The sequence below is a fragment of the Kogia breviceps genome, chromosome 17 (genome assembly GCF_026419965.1).
Source record: "Kogia breviceps isolate mKogBre1 chromosome 17, mKogBre1 haplotype 1, whole genome shotgun sequence".
NCBI lineage: Eukaryota > Metazoa > Chordata > Mammalia > Artiodactyla > Physeteridae > Kogia > Kogia breviceps.
The window spans coordinates 54,394,816-54,416,512 of record NC_081326.1 but is presented as its reverse complement, the minus strand read 5'-3'; the positions used below and the strand labels follow the sequence as shown (position 1 = coordinate 54,416,512).

Here is a 21,697-nt window from a genome sequence, read left to right as displayed (position 1 = left end):
CTGCTAACGCAGGGGACACAGGTTAGAACCCTGGTCTGGGAGGATCCCACATGCCGCGGAGCAACTAGGCCCATGAGCCACAACTACTGAGCTTGCACGTCTGGAGCCTGTGCTCTGCAACAAGAGAGGCCATGACAGTGAGAGGCCCGTGCACTGTGATGAAGAGTGGCCCCCGCTTGCCACAACTAGAGAAAGCCCCCACACAGAAACGAAGACACAACACAGCAAAAATAAATTAATTAATAAACTCCTACCCCCAACATCTTAAAAAAAATGTTGTTTAAAAAAAATCCCCAAAACAATTAAGAAAATGGTAATAGGAACATACATATCAATAATTACCTTAAAAGTAAATGGATTAAACACTTCAACCAAAAGATATAGATTGGCTGAATGGATACAGAAACAAGACCATACATATGCTGTCTTCCAAAGTCCCATTTCAGACCTAGCCACACATACTGACTGAAAGTTAGGGGATGGATAAAGATATTCCATGCAAATGGAAATCAAAAGAAACAGGGAGTAGCAATTCCATATCAGATAAATTAGAGTTTAAAACAAAGACTATTACAGGAGACAAAGAAGAACACTAAATAATGATCAAGGAATCAATCCAAGAAGAAGAATAACAATTTTAAATATTTATGCACCCAACATCAGAGCACCTCAATATATAAGGCAAATGCTAACAGCCATAGAAGAGGAAATTTAACACAATTAATAGTAGGGGACTTTAACACCCCACTTTCACAAATGGACAAATCATCCAAAATGAAAATAAAGAAAGGAACACAAGCTTTAAATGACACATTAAACAAGGTGGACTAAATTGATATTTATAGGACATTCCATCCAATAACAACAGCATACACTTTCTTCTCAAGTGTTCATGGAACATTCTCCAGGATAAACCATATCGTGGGTCACAAATCAAGGCTTGGTATATTTTAAAAATTTGAAATCATATCAAGTATCTTTTCTGACCACAATGCTATGAGACTAGATATCAGTTACAGGAAAAAAAAAAAAAAACTGTGAAAAATACAAACCCATGGAGGTAAACAATACACTGCTAAATAACCAAGAGATCACTGAAGAAATCAAAGAGGAAATCAAAAAATACCTAGAAACAAATGACAATGAAAACACGATGACCCAAAACCTATGGGATGCGGCAAAAGCAGTTCTGAGAGGGAAGTTTATAGCAATACAATCCTTCCTCAAGAAATAAGAAAAATCTAAAACAAACTAACCTTACACCTAAAGCAATTAGAAAAAGAAGAACAAAAAACCCCCAAAGTTAGCAGAAAGAAAGAAATCATAAAGATCAGATGAGAAATAAATGGAAAAGAAATGAGGGAAACAATAGCAAAGATCAATAAATCTAAAAGATGGTTCTTTGAGAAGATAAACAAAATTGATAAACCATTAGCCAGACTCATCAAGAAAAAAAGGGAGAAGACTCAAATCAGTAGAATTAGAAATGAAAAAGGACAAGTAGCAACTGACACTGCAGAAATACAAAGGATCATGAGAGATTACTACAAGCAACTATATGCCAATAAAATGGACAACCTGGAAGAAATGGACAAATTACTAGAAAGGCACAACCTCCCGAGACTGAACCAGGAAGAAATAGAAAATATAAACAGACTAATCACAAGCACTGAAATAGAAACTGTGATTAAAAATCTTCCAACAAACAAAAGCCCAGGACAAGATGGATTCACAGGCAAATTCTATCAAACATTTAGAGAAGAGCTACCATCTATCCTTCTCAGACTCTTCCAAAATATAGCAGAGGGAGGAACACTCCCAAATTCATTCTACAAGGCCACCGTCACCCTGATACCAAAACTAGACAAAAATGTCAGAAGGAAAGAAAACTTCAGGCCAATATCACTGATGAACATAGATGCAAAAATCCTCAACAAAATATTAGCAAACAGAATCCAACAGAACACTAAAAGGATCATACACCATGATCAAGTGGGGTTTATCCCAGGAATGCAAGAATTCCTCAATATATGCAAATCAATCAATGTGATAGGCCATATTAACAAACTGAAGGAGAATAACCATATGATCATCTCAATAGATGCAGAAAAAGCTTTCGACAAAACTCAACACCCATTTATGATAAAAAAAAATCTCCAGAAAGTAGGCATAGAGGGAACTTACCTCAACATAATGAAGGCCATATATAACAAACCCACAGCCAACATCGTTCTCAATGGTGAAAAAGTGAAATCATTTCCTCTAAAATCAGGAACAAGAGATGGATGCCCACTCTCACCACTATTATTCAACATAGTTTTAGCCACAGCAATCACAGAAGAAAAATAAATAAAAGAAATCCAAATCAGAAAAGAAGTAAAGCTGTCACTGTTTGCAGATGACCTGATACTATATAGAGAGAATCCTAAAGACACTACCAGAAAATTACTAGAGTTAATCAATGAATTTGATAAAGTAGATGGAAACAAAATTAATGCACAGAAATCTCTTGCACTCTTATATACTAATGATGAAAAATCTGAAAGAGAAATTAAGGAAACATTCCCATTTACCACTGCAACAAAAAGAATAAAATACCTAGGAATAAACGTACCTAAGGAGACACAAGACCTATATGCAGAAAACTATAAGACACTGATGAAAGAAATTAAAGATGATACAAACAGATGGAGAAATATATCATGTTCTTGGATTGGAAGAATCAACATTGTGAAAGTGACTCTACTACCCAAAGCAAACTACAGATTCAATGCAATCCCTATGAAACTACCAATGGCATTTTTCACAGAACTAGAACAAAAAATTTCACAATTTGTATGGAAACAGCAAAGACCCCGAATAGCCAAAGCAATCTTGAGAAAGAAAAAGGGAGCTGGAGGAATCAGCCTCCCGGACACCAGACTATACTACAAATCTACAGTAATCAAGACAGTATGGTACTGGCACAAAAACAGAAATATAGATCAATGGAAAAGGATGGAAAGCCCAGAGATAAACCCATGCACATATGGTCACCTTATCTTTGATAAAGGAGGCAAGAATATACAATGGAGAAAAGACAGCCTCTTCAATAAGTGGTGCTGGGAAAACTGGACAGCTATATGTAAAAGAATGAAATTGGAACACTCTTTAACACCATACACAAAAATAAACTCATAATGGATTAAAGACCTAAATGTAAGGACAGACACTATAAAACTCTTTAGAGGAAAACATAGGAAGAACACTCTTTGACATAAATCACAGCAAGATCCTTTTTTATCCACCTCCTAGAGAAATGGAAATAAAAACAAAAATAAATAAGTGGAACCTAATGAAACTTAAAAGCTTTTGCACAGCAAAGGAAACCATAAACAGGATGAAAAGACAACCCTCAGAATGGGAGAAAATATTTGCAAATGAAGCAACTGACAGAGGATTTATCTGCAAAATTTACAAGCAGCTCATGTAGCTCAATATCAAAAAAACAAATAACCCAATGCAAAAATGGGCACATCTACATAGACATTTCTCCAAAGAAGATATATAGACTTCCAACAAACACATGAAAGGATGCTCAGCATCACTAATCATTAGAGAAATGCAAATCAAAAGTACAATGAGGTATCACCTCACACAGGTCAGAATGACCATCAACAAAAAATCTAAAAACAATTAATCCTGGAGAGGGTGTGGAGAAAAGGGAACCCTCTTGCACTGTTGGTGGGAATGTAAATTGATACAGCCACTACGGAGAACAGTATGGAGGTTCTTTAAAAACTAAAAATAGAACTACCATAATACCCAGCAATCCCACTACTGGGCATATGCCCTGAGAAAAGCATAATTCAAAACCAGACATATACAACAGTGTTCATTGCAGTGGTATTTACAATAGTCAGGAAATGGAAGCAACCTAAGTGTCCATCGACAGATGAATGGATAAAGAAGATGTGGCACATACAATGGAATATTACTCAGCCATAAAAAGAAACAAAATTGAATTATTTGTAATGAGGTGAATGGATCTAGAATCTGTCATACAGAGTGAAGTAAGTCGTAAAAAGAAAAATAAATACCCTATGCTAACATATGTATATGGAATCTAAAAAAAAAACAAAAGGTTCTGAAGAACCTAGGGGTGGGACAGGAATAAAGACCCAGACGTAGAGAGTGGGCTTGAGGACATGGGGAGGAGTAAGGGTAAGCTGGGACAAAGTGAGAGAGTGACATTGACATATATACACTACCAAATGTAAAATAGATAGCTAGTGGGAAGCAGCCACATCGCAAAGGGAGATCAGCTCGGTGCTTTGTGACCACTTAGAGGGGTGGGATAGGGAGGGTGGGAGGAAGACACAAGAAGGAGGGGATGTGGGGATATATGTATATGTATATATATAGCTGATTCACTTTGTTATAGAGCAGAAACTAACACAACATTGTAAAGCAATTATACTCCAATAAAGATGTTAAAAAAAAATACCCATTTGTATTCTTAACCATGGCAAACCATGAGATTCATTAAAGCAATATTCATCGTCACATAACTATAAATCATTTTATAATTTCCTTGCTTTGTCGTGATTATCTTGTATATTCCTCACAGTCATTTTCTTACTTTAGTGCTTGTTTGGGAATAGGAAATAGAGTAATTCTAGACTGAATGGTATAAAGTTCACTTTAACAAGGTAGAGTAAAAATACAGAAATCAGAAATCATAGCTGTGTAAATAACACAAATACATTCTGAAAATGTATTTGCCCTGCATATAATAACTTTATGTTATTAGACACAGAGAGCTTCATTTATTTAAAAAGAAATCTAGGGCTTTCCTGGTGGTGCAGTGGTTGGGGTTCCACCTGCCGATGCGGGGGTCATGGGTTCGTGCCCTGGTCCGGGAGGATCCCACATGCCGCGGGGCGGCTGGGCCCATGAGCCATGGCCGCTAAGCCTGCGCGTCTGGAGCCTGTGCTCCGTGACGGGAGAGGCCACAACAGTGAGAGGCCCGCGTACCACAAAAAAAAAGAAATCTAGGAAATCTAGTTTTCTTGGTACTTGTCAGGTAGCTTTTCCCAAATCAGAAACACACCTTTGAATTATGACATAAGAGTGAGAAAATCTTTTTGATTCTTCAGGTTTTTGGTGTTTTTTTTTTGTTTTTGTTTTTTTTTTTGCGGTACATAGGCCTCTCACTGTTGTGGCCTCTCCCTCCCGTTGCGGAGCACAGGCTCCGGACGCGCAGGCTCAGCAGCCATGGCTCACGGGCCCAGCCGCTCTGCGGCATGTGGGATCTTCCCAGACTGGGGCACGAACCTGTATCCCCTGCATCAGCAGGCGGACTCTCAACCACTGTGCCACCAGGGAGGCCCCAGGTCTTTTTTTTAATAGATCTTTATTGGAGTATAATTGCTTCGCAATACTGTGTTAGTTTCTGTTGCACACCGAAGTGAATCAACCATAGGCATACGTATGCCCCCATATCCCCTCCCATTTGAGCCTCCCTCCCATCCTTCTATCCCCTCTCCAGGTCATGGCAAAGCACTGAGCTGATCTCCCTGTGCTATGCTACTGCTTCCCACTAGCAATTTTTAATTCGGTAGTGTATATATGTCGATGCTACTCTAACTTCACCCCAGCTTCCCCCTCCCACCCCGTGTTGTCAAGTCCATTCTCTATGTCTACATCTTTATTCCTGCCCTGCAACTGCCTTTTGAACAGCCAATCTAGAATTTTTTCAAGCCCATTCATCTTACATTTATGGTCTAAAAAAGTGTTATATTTCTTGTCAGAGAAGAAATTAAAAGGAGAAGGGTGTTGGAAACTCAGAAATTTCTTTTAGCCTACAAAGAGGGGTAAAATAACTATCCAAATTTTAGAAAATTTCAAAGAAAAATTATAGAAAATTATGAAAAAATAAATCCTACCAGGTAACAACTAAGGTTAGGTAGTGAGAAGAGGATGGAACTAACCTAGAACAAAAATGAAAGATCAGTGATCTAATCGGCATAGTAAAGGAATTACAAAAAGTGAAAAGCTATTAAAAAAAAAACAAATAGCATATTTGTGGAAATTTAAATTCTGGAGCCAGAATGTTTGTGTTCATATCCCAGCTCTGTCACTTGATAATGGTATGATGTGGGCAATTACTCTTAATTTCTTTTTTTTTTTTTTCTGTGTCTGTTTCCTCAACTGAAAATTGAGATAAGTTCAGGGCTACATCATAGGGCTGTTGAGAGGATTAAATGAGTTGTTACATGAGAAGCGCTTAAAATAAATAGAAGCAAATCTCAAGACTAAGTATTTCTCTTCTTTATAAAAGTACAAGAAGTAAACAGTAAGTAAAGAATTATTCTGAATAATCCAAATGGGGTGCACCATGGAGGGTCTATATTCTGTGAGACCTCTAAGGAAATCTTCTTTACTGGGTAAGCATCCCAAATCTATTAATCTTGTGATTATCTTTGTCTATTCAACTTTTGGAATTTATGAGCAAGCCTACACATCAAATATAATATTTAGTAGACACTGTCATATTGTGTATTACATTTTATATAGATTTATTAAGGGGAATTTTGATGTTCAAAACTTGCAGTGTTTATGTAATAGAGTGGTTTTATAATTTGCATTATAGTTATTTTAGTTAGCATAAAAAGATTGTACTTTAGAAGAAATTCTGAGAGATCTTTATTCAGGTTTACATAGAAAGCCATTATCATTTTACCTTTCATAGTTTCTATGTCTTGAATATAATGTTAAAATAGGTTGGATTCATAGACTTATCACTTGTTCTGATATTTATCAATAGTTGTGAATGACTATAAGAATAATGAATGTTATGTTGCCTTAAGTAAGTATTAAGCCTTGTATCTATGATGCACACTTTATATACATTACTTTTAATTTTTATAAAATGATTTTACATAGTTTTAATTATGAAAGTATGATCCAAGGAAGATAAATGACATACCAAAATTGTGTAATATTTATCCACAGCAAGAGTGAGTGAAAGCCATTGATCAATCCAAAGACAAAATAATAAAAATTTTATAAACTATAAAGTACTATGCAAAATTAATTACTATTATTCTACTAGAAGATAACAAAAGTTAGTAAAGTTATTTTATATCCTATTCTCTTGCTCATTACGAAGCTAATTTTATGTGATTGATGTCAAAATGTTATCTTTTATTTTAGTAATGAGAGAACTTAGAGAATTTGGCTTGCTCATGGATGTATAAACACCAATTTTTGGAATATGAAACTACATCTTCCAATGCTTACTTTTCTTGTATATATTTCACAATACTTGCTGTGCTTTTTTGTTGGTCTGATGCTCAAATGATAGTTAAATATAATGTAAGTATCACATATAAATTCATATGAATAAAATAAAAGATTAGGGAGCCAGAGTTTATTTGGGAATATATTACAATCAGAAATAGGCTTTCATTTTATTTTATTTTAAAGCAAACATGGATTTATAAACCTATATCTCCAATTCTGTTATTTTCAAATGCATGCAATATGAGCTCCTTGAAAAAAAAACCTACAAAGACTATGAAGAGGGTAATAATTTGATAGCTTTTCAATACAAAATTGCTGTAACGTGTGGAAAAATCAAGATGTTAATTAAACTAATTTATTTATATTTTAATTTATTTTCTGAATCTTAAGAGAGCTATAAAATTCATTATTGGATATTATTTTTAAAACCTTAATAAATATTTATCGATTTGTACTTATGTACTTTGCACAGCAATAGGCACTAGAAATTTTAAAAGATAAATATTACATGACAATTATTCTTTATAGCTATGATCAATTAAACAAATGAACAAATAGTACATTTTGATTGATTGTTGGACGTTGGGAATAATATGTTTTAGACACTGGATTATGTTATCTTCCTCCAAAGACAACTGATTCTTGATTTAAAGGGATGTGAATTATTTTAGCACTTGAACTTTGGTAGTTTTGATTTTGAACTTTATAAGTTTTATAATTTGTGATCTATGGAAAGCTCAGTGTTTGCCAAGCCCTGTAACTTGTCAGGACTCAGTCCCCAAACTTTGTGTCCCTATGGATCTTCTCAAAGTTTAACTTTAGGCTTTACTGGGGTAGGTCTAGAGTACATATTACTCTACAGTGTGGGTTCATACTGCCAAGCTTCCTAGTGTTTCAGTTGGATAGTAACAATAGGTTAATTATATCTTGCTACTCTAGGAAGACAAGCATTCTAATGATCTGCTGATAATTCCTTCCCTGATGCTGTTCAATGTCTACATTCTCTGTTCCAGCAGTAGATGATAGAGTAGCTGTTATATGACAATTCTCGGATGGTCTTGCTCTGTGCATTGTTCTAAGCCATCAATTTATAGTGAATATACACATGGACTTCCGGGCACTCCTCTCTGCATAACTCTATCTTCTCCATGCTCCCTTCCACAAACTCTAATTGCTCTGTTTGCCCTGAACTCTGAAATATTCCTCCTTGACTGAGTGGGATCACAGTACCCTATGCAAACTCCAATTCTCCGTACCACTGTTGGGAAATTGTTCCCAGCAGAGAGTTGGTAGGGAGAGTTCTAGGGCTGAAGGTATGAAGGGAATATAGTGAGTTTACTGTTGTGGAAACAGAGCTTCTTCCAAGAAAGGAAGACGAGTTTGGCAGCCACGGCCAGTACCCTGTATGGAATATGTAAGGGCAATGATTACAATGACCTCTTCTCTTAAACTTGTATCTACTACTGTGTCTCACATTGGCCAAACTCAAATTGAAGCAGGCTGGCCAGAGGGCAAGGGCTGGTGATGCACTCTATGGCCAGCCTTTCAAGTGGTACTGGGAAAGAAGTAGAGACTTTTGCGTGGGGGAAAGGAATAACCAGCAAATAGACATTTCTGAATTTAGCACAATAAGTAATTTCTAATTTATAATGGAAAACACCTTTACTCACATATTTATGTAATCATTAGGGTACTGTGAAAATTATATAAAAATCCAGTTTATTGCCTAGAATTATAACATTATACACATAAAAATGGTCTAATATTATTGAGAGTAATATAAACTGATATGTCTATAGATTTTACAAATATTCCACAGCTTAAATAAGTTTAAAGATGTTGAAAAGGCAGATTCAAAGCCAGACAGGTATAACTGGTATCATTTTTAGAACATGAAATAATAGTCTTCCCAGTTTTCTAGGAGCTGTACATGTTTTGCTAATCCTCACAATAATTTTATAGGCTAAATGTTATTATTGTTCTTAATTTACAGGCCAGGAAACAGAATCTTAGAAAGACTAATTAAATTTCCCAGGATCACAAAGCTATTAAGTGATAAAGAACAGTTCAGTTCTATGTAAATCCAAAGTTTACTTTCTTAACAGTGCAAGCTATTGAGTATAAAAGGCAATTAAGTTAATGAGATGACTGATGTAAAAGTAGGTGACATTTTATTTAAAAATAAAAGGAATAATACAAATAACACCAATATTAAAATTTATTCAGAAGACCTATGAAATAGTTGGGAGAGAATGGAGCTTTATGAAGCCTTTGGTTTATTCAAAGGCATTGGAATTATGCCAAAAGGTATTAAGTTTAGAGCACATATGGTTCATAGGGTAGGGTTAGTTATAATTAATATCCATTTTAATGGCTAAAGATCAGAAGAAAATTAAGGTATTAGTAACAGAAAAATATAATGAAAAGCATCATATCAATGGACTATTTTTTTAAATGTTCTTTTAGTCCAAGGGAAAAAGATATAGTGTATATATCATTAGAGGTAGAATGTGAAATCTGTGGTCAGTGTCTGATAAAAGCCACAATTTCTCAAAGTTTAAATTTGAAATACTAATATATCTTAACATGATATCTTATTTGACTACAAAGCTTGATAATTAAATGTTATCCTCGTCCTTCAATATTTTGTATTAATCAGATCAAGTTAAAAGTCATTTATATTACAATTTTATTGTAGTTATTTTCTTGACCTTAACTTTTCAATAATGTCCTGATGAACTCTTTATAAGTCTGCAGGTGATGCTGTAGAAATAATTCAACTTTCATAATTTTCAACTGGAATATTCATTTATAGTAGTAATTCTATGCTGTTGAAAATATATTAGAGAATCATGTATTGAAGTTAGGAAGCAACTGGAGACCACTGATTTCTTCCCTTTGACATTACAGGCTAGTGCTTACATGCAATCTGATAATATTTGTCTAAGATAATCTCACTTGCCAGATTGATAGGCTTTCCTCTCACTTATTTCTATTTTCAAGAGGCATTTCTGTCCCTAACTGTTCTTTCCATCCTGATTAATTTATCTCATTTTTCTTCTTGATTTTTTTTTTTTTTTTTTAACTTTAGAAGCTTTCAAATGCCACCAGAAATGTTTTGGCTATTCCTCAAGTCTGTCTGGCAATCCTATTATTATAGAAAATGGTGAAATCCTAGGTAATTCCCAACTACATGGACAAATCAACACATGGATGCTACAGTATAAAGCAGTCCAATGAATTCAGGAAAGCAAAATTACATATTCCTTTCTTACCATCAAGAAGGAAAGAATGAATATTTTGGATATGCAGAATGGTCTGAGTGACAAAGTTTGAAATGTAAGGGCAGTGTACAACATGCCAGTTGAGCAGTATGATTGATACACTTTAGAAAATATGCCTTGGACAATCTCATCTTTTACCTTAAACCTAAAAGATATATTTTACCTGATACTAGCAAAACTAGAGTAAAAATGAAACATCAAAAAGTTTCATACATTAAAGAATCAACTCAAATTTGAATATATCTTTATTTTCCCATGAGTCTATATTTTAGATAGCTTTTCAAGGACTCATGTTATAGTACATACCATATATATCTATAAAGTATTTGTTTATGTCTGCTTTACCATTATATTTTGCCAATTAAGGGTTGAAACACTGTTATAAATTTTTTGTAAAACCTAATGTTCAGTACAGTGTTTGGTACCTAGCCCATGCTCAGTGAATGATATTGCCTTGAACTACTGAATTCACTGTAAATTGTTTTTGCCTGAATAATTATATTAGTTGATTTTTTAATACAGTTCAGACATAGATTTTTAGAATGAAAGATTTTTTTTGGTTAAAAATAAGGCTGAGGGCTTCCCTGGTGGCGCAGTGGTTGAGAATCCGCCTGCCGATGCAGGAAACACGGGTTCGTGCCCTGGTCCGGGAAGATCCCACATGCCGCGGAGCAACTAAGCCCGTGAGCCATGGCCACTGCGCCTGCGCGTCCGGAGCCTGTGCTCCGCAACGGGAGAGGCCACAACAGTGAGAGGCCCGCATACCGCAAAAAAAAAAAAAAATACAAAAAAAAAAAAAAAATAAGGCTGAGAGACTGGTTGGTGTGACAGAAAATGAAAAAGTATAAGTGATAAGAAATAAAGATAAAGCAACATAGTGCAATTTCTACCTCTGGCTCTGATGGAGTAGCTTGTAATGGACAACTTTCATCAAAAACAATTATAAAAAAATAGATAAAACCTCAAAAAAGCAAAAAAAGAAAAAGTGTTGCTAGAATTAATTTACAATAAATACTGGAAACAATTTTTCAGATAGAAGAAAAATAAACCTAGATGAAAGGTCTGAAATGATAAAACAAGCAAATATGTAGGTAAATCTAAATGAATACTGAGTAATTAAGATAATAATAGTGTCTTTGGGTTGCTTATATTATACATATAAAACTAAAACCCACAAAAACAATAATACAAACATCTGGGTCTGGAATAGAGTTATAATTCTCTGACATCCTTGCTTTGTTCAGGAAATGATGAGTACTAATTTGTAATTGACCCTAATAATCCAGAATACACATTTTACTCTCTAGGGTTACTGCTAACAGAATATGCAACTAGAAAGCTAATAGAGAGAAAAAATGCAATTAAAAGGCCCACTTGATTAATATAAAAGAAAACAAAAGGAGGAAGTAAAAGAACACATGTCAGGCAAAACAAACAGAAAACAAATACATATAATAGTAAGTTTAAATAGATTAAATACTCCAAAAGTAAAAACTGTCACATGAGCTAAAAACAACCAAAAAACAAAAAACTAAACACTGCTTATAAGAAATCCACCCTGACTATAATCTTATAATAATTATAAGTATAGACACTAACATAAATAACTGAATGTACCTATACTAATGGCAGATAAAGAAGACTGTGTGGTGAACATTGATGGATCTAAAGACCATTACATAATGTTACACAAATAAACTCACCAGGACCATATAATAATTTTAACTATATTTACTTAATAATTTACTGTCCAAATATATGGAACAAAAACTGAAATACAAGCGACAAATGCACATTACAGAGAATTTCAACAGTCAGTAGCAGATTAAAAATACAGAAAAAAATATTAGCAAGAGTAAAAGAGATTTAAGCAACACAATTAAAAATTTTGACCCAATTGGCATGCATTCACCCAATAAATAAAGATTACACATTCTCTACAAATCTATACGGGAAATGTATGTACCAATATCAAGTTAAATTTTCTCCCTTAAGAAAGGCAAGCTCTCCAGCATTAACATTTGTGTGATGTTCTGAGATGAAAATTGCCCTCCTACTCTATAAAGAATAAAATGATTTAATGTGTTTTTATTGATAACCTCAACTAGAGCTATGGAATTATATTTCACAGGCATCCATCTGCTAGCATATTAGATGCATTTGGGCACTAGGCATTTTTAATTCTCTGACAAATTGGTAATAGGAATTTTTAGGGTGTTTATTTAAATCTGTATGTTTTAATTCAAAGATAGTGGGATAGTTAAATTATGTAATGGAGCTTCATGGCCTAAAATAATAATTATAGCAGTAAAGAAGAGGAAGAAGAAAAGGAGAAAGAGTAGCTAACATCAATAATAGCCACTATGCTTAAAATATTGTTCAAAGAGATCTGCAGTTGTTAACATGTTTAATCTTTAAAACAGGTACTCTTATTATCCCATTTAATAGATAAGGAAGCTGAGACTTAATAAGGTTAGTAATTTGCAAAAAAGGCATGTTAGATTGTGAAATAAGGATGTGTAGCTTCAGAATATGTGGCTCACTGAAAAACTGGTATTTTCAATGAAACTATGAATTACATTTTAAAATTTAAAGAGACATGTAGACAAGAAGGTCTCAATAAATTCATATTTTAGAGAATATATAATAAAAATAGTGATTTCTTAAAAAATGAAACTAGGTGAAAAATTTAATGAGTTTTTCAACAACTGTTTCAAACATCCTTATCTCTAGTGCAATAATATTACATAGACATGACCTAAATCCAAACACTGTATTAATGGCTGGTGATCATACAATTTAAAATAAAATATATTAAAATTTTTATGGCTAAATAAATTTCTGATGATTTTTGTTACATCTGTTGTTCTCCATCACTTTATATAGAAAAAAAGATGTTTCTTTATACCTCTCAATCCATCTGAAGATATGTCATATATCATATACACCATCCCCCCCATAAAAGAAAACAATAAAATACATGTGGAAAAATAAAGTGATAATCATAGAATTTAGAAAAAAATGAGAGAAAAATGTCAGGAGGGATCATCACTGTTTATAGTGGCTTGAGCTTGATATTGAAGGACCTGAAATTTTGCCTAAGCAGAAATGAAGGGAATAAGTTTCAATTAAAGAAAACAGTATATAAAAAAGATATGGAGGTAAGATAATTTAAAGCTTATTCTAAAAAAGATGACCAAATTACGTGGGAAAGGAACAAATTTCAGTGCCACTTACAGGGGATGATTTGAGAGATAACACAAAAATCATAGCTTAGACTGCATGCCAATGACATTATTTAGATTTTTCCATAGGGTTAGCTCTGTTTTCGGTGGATGGCTCTGGTGAAAATGTATAGAAAGGTTAGGCATAGAAGTGACTGAAGAGGAAAATGGCACAGGCTGTATTCCCCAGAAAGCAGAGTCTGTAATGGATTCTGATTTTTTTTTAAAAGTATCTTGATAGCAAAAATATTTCAGGTTATATAATGATACATATAACACGAATTCAAGGAATATTGCAAGTATATTTCACTACAGATCATTTCTCTGATTGAATAAGGACAGAATAAAATACTCAGGTGACCCACTACCTGCAAAATTTCTGATAGGTTTTGCAATTAATTTAATTAGCAAGCACTGAATACTGTGTCTTATGGAAATTGTTTTTGCATTTTCTATGATATTGCCTTAAATAGTGATTGTTATCTAAAAGAACATTCTACAAATAATGAATGTATCAGTATAAATTGGAAAGAAGAAATTTCCTCCCTCAAGATCAGAGGAAGAGCTATTCAATATGTGAAAATACCATGACATAGAAAAAAAATTTGTGGTATGGGAGAAGAAATTCTAGTTATGACCTAAAAGTTTTCAATAAATGATGAAATAAAAAATCATATGCTTTTCATATTACCTAAAGTGATATACAGATTCAATGCAAACCATATCAAAATTCCAATGGCATTTTTTAAAAGAAACAGTAAACAAAAATCTCAAAATTCATATGGAACTACAAAGGATCCAAATAGCTAAAACAATCTTGAGAAAGAAAAGCAAAGCAGTAGGCCACACATTTCCTGATTTTAAAATATATTACATAACTACAGCAATCAAAACAGTATGGTATTAGCATGAAGATAGAAATATCAACCAATGGAACAGATGAAGGACCCAGAAGTAAACCAACACATCTATGGTCAAATGTTCTTCAAAAAGGGTGCCAAGAATACACAATGGGGAAAATAAGTTTCTTCAACAAATGGTGTTGGGAAAACAGGATACCCATATGTAAAAGAATAAAATTTGATCCTTAATTTATACTATACATAAAAATCAACTCAATGTAGATTAAACACTTAAACATAAGACCCAGACTATAAATCTCCTAGAAGAAAACTTAGGGGTAAATCTTCTTGACATTGGTTTTGGCAATAATCTCTTGGATATGACACCAAAAGCACAGGCAATGAAAATAAAAATAGACAATGGGACTATACCAAACTAAAAACTTCTGTGAAACAAGAAAACAAAAGAGTGAAACAAAAAACAAAGTTTCGACTATACCAAGCTAAAAACTTCTGTGAAACAAGGAAACAAAAAGTGAAAAGGCAACCTATGCAATGGGATAAAATATCTGCAAACCATATATCTGATATAGTGTTAGTAGCCAAAAATTATAGAGAACTTATGCAACTCAATAACTAATAAACAATAATTCTTAAAATGGGCAAAGGACTTGGATAGACATTTCTGCAAAAAGAGAAACTAATGGGCTGTGGCTATATAAAACATGGTGAATATCACTAATCATTACAAAACTTCAAATTCAAACCACAATGAGATCTTCTCTTAGCTGTTAGAATGGCCATTATCAAAAACAAAAATACATACATATATATGTAAGTATGTGGAGAAATTGGAGTCCTTGTGCACTGATATGAGAATGTAAAGTAGTGCAGCCACTATGGAAAACAGTATGGGAGTTCTTTGAGGAATTAAAAATAAAACTACCATGTGATCCAGCAATTCTACTCCTGGGTATTTATCCAAAAGAACTGAAATCAGGATCTCAAAGAGATGCTTCCACGTTCATGTTCATTACAACATTATGTGTGATAGCCAAGAAGTGGAAACAATCTATACATCCATTGAAGGATGAATGGATAAAGAAAATGAGGTATGTATATACAATGGAAATCAGCTTTAAAAAAAGAATGAAATGCTGTCATAGGCTTTACCATGGAAGAACCTTGAGGACATTATGCTAAGTGATGCAAGCAAATCATAGAAGACCAAATACTACATGATTCTACTTATATGAGATATCTAAAGTAGTCAAGTTCAGAGAGGCTAAAAGTAGGATAGGGGTGTAGGGGAAATTAGGAGTCATTGTTCAATGGATATAGCATTTCATTCAAGCAAGATGAAAAAGCTCTAGAGATCTGCTGTCTAACAATGTACACTTCAAAATTGGTAAGAGGATAGACTTCATGTTATGTGCTGCTTACCATAATAAAAAGGGTAATTGCTACTGCTTAGTTCTTAAGTTTTTATCACACAATGTTGTGTGTCAGCAAAATGTGAGCTTAATAGTGGAAAAATAAAAGAAATCTTGATATGATTGGGCACAAAAGCTGCTGCAGTAGATAAACACGAATGTGAAAAAAAGTAAAAATTAAGCACCAGTGTGAATGTTGTTCTATCATGGAACTTACCACAAAAGAAAACAGAAGAAATTTTAAAATATCATAAAAAATGCTGTACAAATAGTCATTGCATTGTTCTGCACTGTGAAGGAAAGGTAAAATTTGGACATGGGAGAAGAAAAAAAGAAAATCTAAAAATCTATACTGTTAACTACATTCTTATCGACAATATGACCCAAATTATGGAAATTTTAATTGTTTTTCAAGAATAAATTGACTAAGTGGACATTAAATGCTAAGATGTGAAAAATACAACATAAGGCACTCAGAAACAAAGACAATCTATGAAAATTTGCAATACCAATTTTTGAGACCAGTTTTCCATAAACACATACCAAACTATCTAGATTAAGTTTTGCTTCCATCTGTTTACACAGCACAGTGTGCTTACCCTGATCATAGAAATCATTCTGTAATAATAAAATAATCTATATTTCCTTGCTGTCTCATGTTGTAGTTTGTCATGAAGACAGGCTAGGATAATGTTCTTTTAGTAATTTTATACCTAAGGCATGATGTATGTGATGAATAGATGAACAAATATTGAAGAAAGATCATCAAAGGAGAAGAAGATTCACATGCACTATAAAGAGCAGTAAGGAGTTGTGAATTTATGACAGCAATGAATAAGCAAAGTTGTTTCATTTATAAATGTACAGTATATGAATGGCAAATATGGATTACCAATGAAAAACCAGAAACCTAAGCAACTGTATCCTAAAAAAAGAAGTAAGAAAAGGTAAAGTATCCATTAAAAAATATGTGAAGGATATGACAAGGCAATTTACAAAAAAAGAATAATAAATGAAAAGCATATAACAAAATATTTGATCCCAGTACTAATCAGAGAAATGCAAAAATAAAATAGTAAGATAATATTTTTTTTTGCCTTGCAAAATTTGCCTTATGAAAAATCTAGTGTTGCCAAAATCAGGGTTAGAGGTCAGAAACACTTAATAACCTTGTGAAAGCAGCAATAATTTTTACTTTATTGAGGATAGTTTGGCCATATGTCTCTTAAAATTTAGTACTCTCATTTCTGGAATTCCATCTGCAGGATATATCACACAAGTGCACAAGGATATACATTCAAAGTTGCTCTTTACACCCATGAAACCACAAAGAATGAAACCATCAAAAGGAGATATGTCAAATAAATTATAGTGCAGACAGACCGTATGCCATTTAACTATGTAGTCATTAAAAAAGGAATGTAGTAAACATATATATGTGGATCCAGAAAAATATCAGTGATATTTTACAAAGTTAAACAAAAAATTCAGGAAAATATGCTTAGTATGACTGACTCTATTTATAAAAAATATATCTAATGCATAGAAATATACATATTAACTTCATACCTAGAAATAGCCTGGAAAAGTAAGCTTATAACAATGACAAACCTTGTGAAGCATAAGTAAATGAGGAAAATTTTGTTTTGCTTTTAAAGTTTCTATTACTTCTGATCTCTTGGGTGTGAAAATTATTAACCTTCTGTTGGAAAAATGTACTTTATTATTAACACTGTGATGTTTAATCAAAACATATATAAACAAAAATGAAAATCAAATGAAGAACACAGATAAGAAGCTTAAAAATAGGGGTAAATCCCAATTTGCCTGGAGAAAAAAAAGGAAAGGAATTGAAATGCATGAATCAGCAGGCCCTTGAAGAATTAGTGGACACGGCTGAGCCTGTTATTTTAGGACATATGTCCTTTCTCTAAAACTATCAAGGTTATAGGTCTTGAGACTATATAAAACAGCCCATAGATCAGATTGTAGCTGAAGGGATTCATGCTTGCATTTAGTTATGAAGTTCAAATTGGAAGCTGTTCAGGCAGAAAACTAATAGAAATGGGTGGTAGCTAATTAACCTAAGGCTTCAAAGTAATTGCTCTGCAAGAAGCAATTTTAAAAGGGACCTTTCTGTCTCTTTTTTTTTTGAAAATCATAAAATGCCATTACAAAATCGTATTTGATTTTTGGTATATGAGCAAAACTATAAGTATACACACAAATATTGATTTTTTAAAAGCTTCTACCTTATCCAGCTTCTTGGTAAGTTTCTGAAAGGGCAAAACGATCACAAGAACTATGCCACATATCACATACTGAATAATCCAGGCTTACGACTTTCCCATATATAAAGATAATCAGAGTATATTACTGAAGTAAATATGGCTAGGAGGATAGGGTTATACTGATTAATCCAGTCCTGAGCCACCCACCTCACCACTAGTCAGCAGAGTCAGCTACTCCAAAGCATACAGCTGTTTGGTAGAGAAGTGGCTCCCCTAGCAAAAGCAAGGTGCTCTTGTGGAATGAATGGACAACATCCCAAATTAGCCTCCATCTGCCATAATCTACAACTCTGGCTTCCCATCTTTGATGCATGGTTTCTTACACTTTTTAAAAATATCCATACCTTTATTACATATACTGTACTCATTTCTTCTCAGAGAGAGAATCCCCAAATTTCCTGCATCTCTACATCCAGTTTCAAAGATACTTTGGGTAGTATGGCATTCTCTCGCCCAAAATTAGCTTGGTATCTCTCACTGACAGCTTCATGGTACTTAAGCTTCACGTAGGACACATAGATGTGGAAATAAAATCTGGGTGAAGAATTCTCATCAGAACTTCTGAAATTGAGGCAGGAAAGACAGAACCAGGCCCAAGGACAGCCTACTCACATATTGGCATTAGGCAGTTGGCAAAGCGACCTCCATGTTTTGCACTTAATAAGATTATGACACATGGAGTAATGGCATCTAAAATAGAAACTTTGTAGCATCTGAACAAGAAACTCTGGTCATGAAAACGGGAGCATATGCAAATAAAAACGCACAGGTTGCTGATGACCCTGTATGGCCTTCCACATGTGGTGCTCAACTAGTAAGGAAAAATTTAAAGGAAAACAGCTCTTAGAGTGCATGTACAGTAGCTTCAGGAGACAAATGCGTGCGTGGGATGAGAAGCTGATGCAACCTGGTGCAATCCAGGCCACACCTCAACCCTCCCCTCAATGACTATTCCACCGGAAATCAAAAAGACCCTCCACCCACTCAAAGGGCTAAAAATAAAATAAAAAGGGGGATCATCAACCCTGTCGTGCAGCTCTTCACTCAGGAGGATGCCTGCCACACTCTTCTCCTTAGTGTGTAGCTTTCACTTTTGCCTCAGTAAACGGCTTCTTTGCTCTCTGCTCCTCAGCCTCAGCGTGTGTGTGTTTATTCTTTCCTTGGTGTTTTGTGTTCTTTGACCAAATTCTTTTGGACAAGTTGAACGAGAGCCTGGACTTTTGATAAACCTTTTCCGGTATCAAAACCATGGCTGCCTGCATCTAGATCCAAGCTTTAATTGCATGTACCTACTAGTCTAGGTACATGCCGGGACCATCTTCTCTGACCATATTATAAATCTTAGGGTTTTACATTACCCAATATGACTACAGAATATTATATACTTATAAAAAATTCTTCAAGAAACATGCTGTGTTTTCTAGGTATCTCCAAGAGTCACGCTCTCAATAATTTAGACCTCCCATAGAACGAGTAGGGAAGTTTTTAAGATGGCTGCTGTCAGTTGTCCAGGGTTCAATTTTTCTCCCCAACCTTAGATGTCACTCTGATAGGGTTAGTTTAGGACTGTGCTCTGGTCAAAGAGCAATTACATAGGTTTTGTTTTGTTTTGTTTTTTAGGTCTGAGCCTTTAATCCCTCTGATAAAATCAGAGTGGGACAGATTTCCTAAGGCACATTGGCTGCACGGTAGAGGTTTGCATACACAAAACAGTTAGCATGATTTACTAAGAAAAACTGGAGTTAATTTTTTGAGACCCAAAATGCATACTAACATTATTAAAGTCAAAATGTTGTTTATGAGTGCCCACGATTAGATTGGAAACTACTTCAGGGAAGACACCAATTAGATTGGAAGCACTTCTAGGATTGTGTTTGCATGTTGGATCATGTAATGTATAATGAATCAGAAGTGTAGAGGATTTTATTTCATCAACTGGTGTATAATTACTAAGCACAAGATGTATGATAAATGACACATCTTCTAGTATTTTGCTACTGATGTTTTACCTATTTAAAAAAAAATAGATAATCTACCTAGCTCTTAAATTTACAAAATTATTGTAACATAGGTCTTGGAAAAACAAAAGGCTTTTTCCAAATAATATGTCTTCTAGATTGTTTTTATTTTATGTAATATTAATGTCTGTTTGTCTTTTGTTACAGGATTTATTTATACATGTGGTGGAACTTTAAAAGGACTTAATGGCACTATAGAAAGCCCTGGTTTTCCATATGGATATCCAAATGGTGCAAACTGTACATGGGTAATAATAGCAGAAGAACGAAATAGAATACAAATTGTTTTTCAGTCGTTTGCTCTAGAAGAAGAATACGACTACTTATCCTTATATGATGGACATCCTCATCCTACAAACTTTAGGACAAGGTTAGTGTATTTTGAATGGAAAAATGGAGGAAAATATTTATTGGGTAAAAGTAATTTATTTTACAAAAGATGCTTAACATTTGTGGTGCAATTATAATAAAGTCATATTTGCCATCCAATTATTATTCATTTGGAAATATATCATCCCACGAACAAATTAACTCCATATGTCTGACTTCATAACACTAGTATATTAATATTATCTCTGCAAAAGTGAATTTAAATTGAATTATAACTCTTTAGAGTGGTTAAAGGTATTTTGATTTTTAAAATTCTTACCTCAGGGCTTCATTCTTTATGGGCATAACTCTGAGTAAAGTGAAAGATTAACATGTAATGTGTCTTTCAGGGGTATGTACCCAATTTTAATATATAACAATATGCAAAATACCTAAATCAATATTTATATGAGCAGAATACATTAATTTTAGATAATGTGTATGGTTTATAAAGTCTAAATATCTGAAAAGTAGACCTTCATATCATCAACTGAGACATTCATGTTTCTGTCCACACAAATGAAATTATTTATTTTTAAGTCAGTTGATAAAACGGATGTGAAAATTAGCTGGAACACTGATTGTTTATAAGTGTTTCTTTAGAATTTCTTGTTAGAAAATAGAATATCTGGACATATGATGATAATTTTTGCTGTCTTATCAAAAACTCTTTTTAAACATAAATGAACTCTAATTCAACCAACAAATTTAAAATGCCAGACACTGCATATTTCATTTAGTCCTAGATTTTTACCAATGTATGCATATTTTTCCTTAACTGTAATATAGTGGTTTTTTATTTAATTCTAATTCAAAATATTCTAAGCAGATAATTTGTAAGAATTAAAGACACTTACATACTTGACTATGTTTGAGTTATGATTCTGTGATTCTGTTACTTTTTCTAGTAGTTGTTACTATGTACTTGCCTTCCTGATCTACAGGAATC

General features: G+C 33.7%; 1 protein-coding gene across 6 annotated transcripts in view; it reads left to right on the top strand.

Annotated features, from left to right (window-relative positions):
- The window catches only part of CSMD3 (CUB and Sushi multiple domains 3), a 1,102,347-nt gene that overhangs the window by 111,886 nt on the left and 968,764 nt on the right, over positions 1–21,697 (top strand). For all 6 annotated transcript variants that reach the window (XM_059042775.2, XM_067017123.1, XM_067017122.1 and 3 more), the window contains exon 2: positions 20,527–20,749. In XM_059042775.2, coding sequence (XP_058898758.1) covers positions 20,527–20,749 — 223 coding nt within the window. The remainder of the gene's footprint in view (positions 1–20,526; positions 20,750–21,697) is intronic.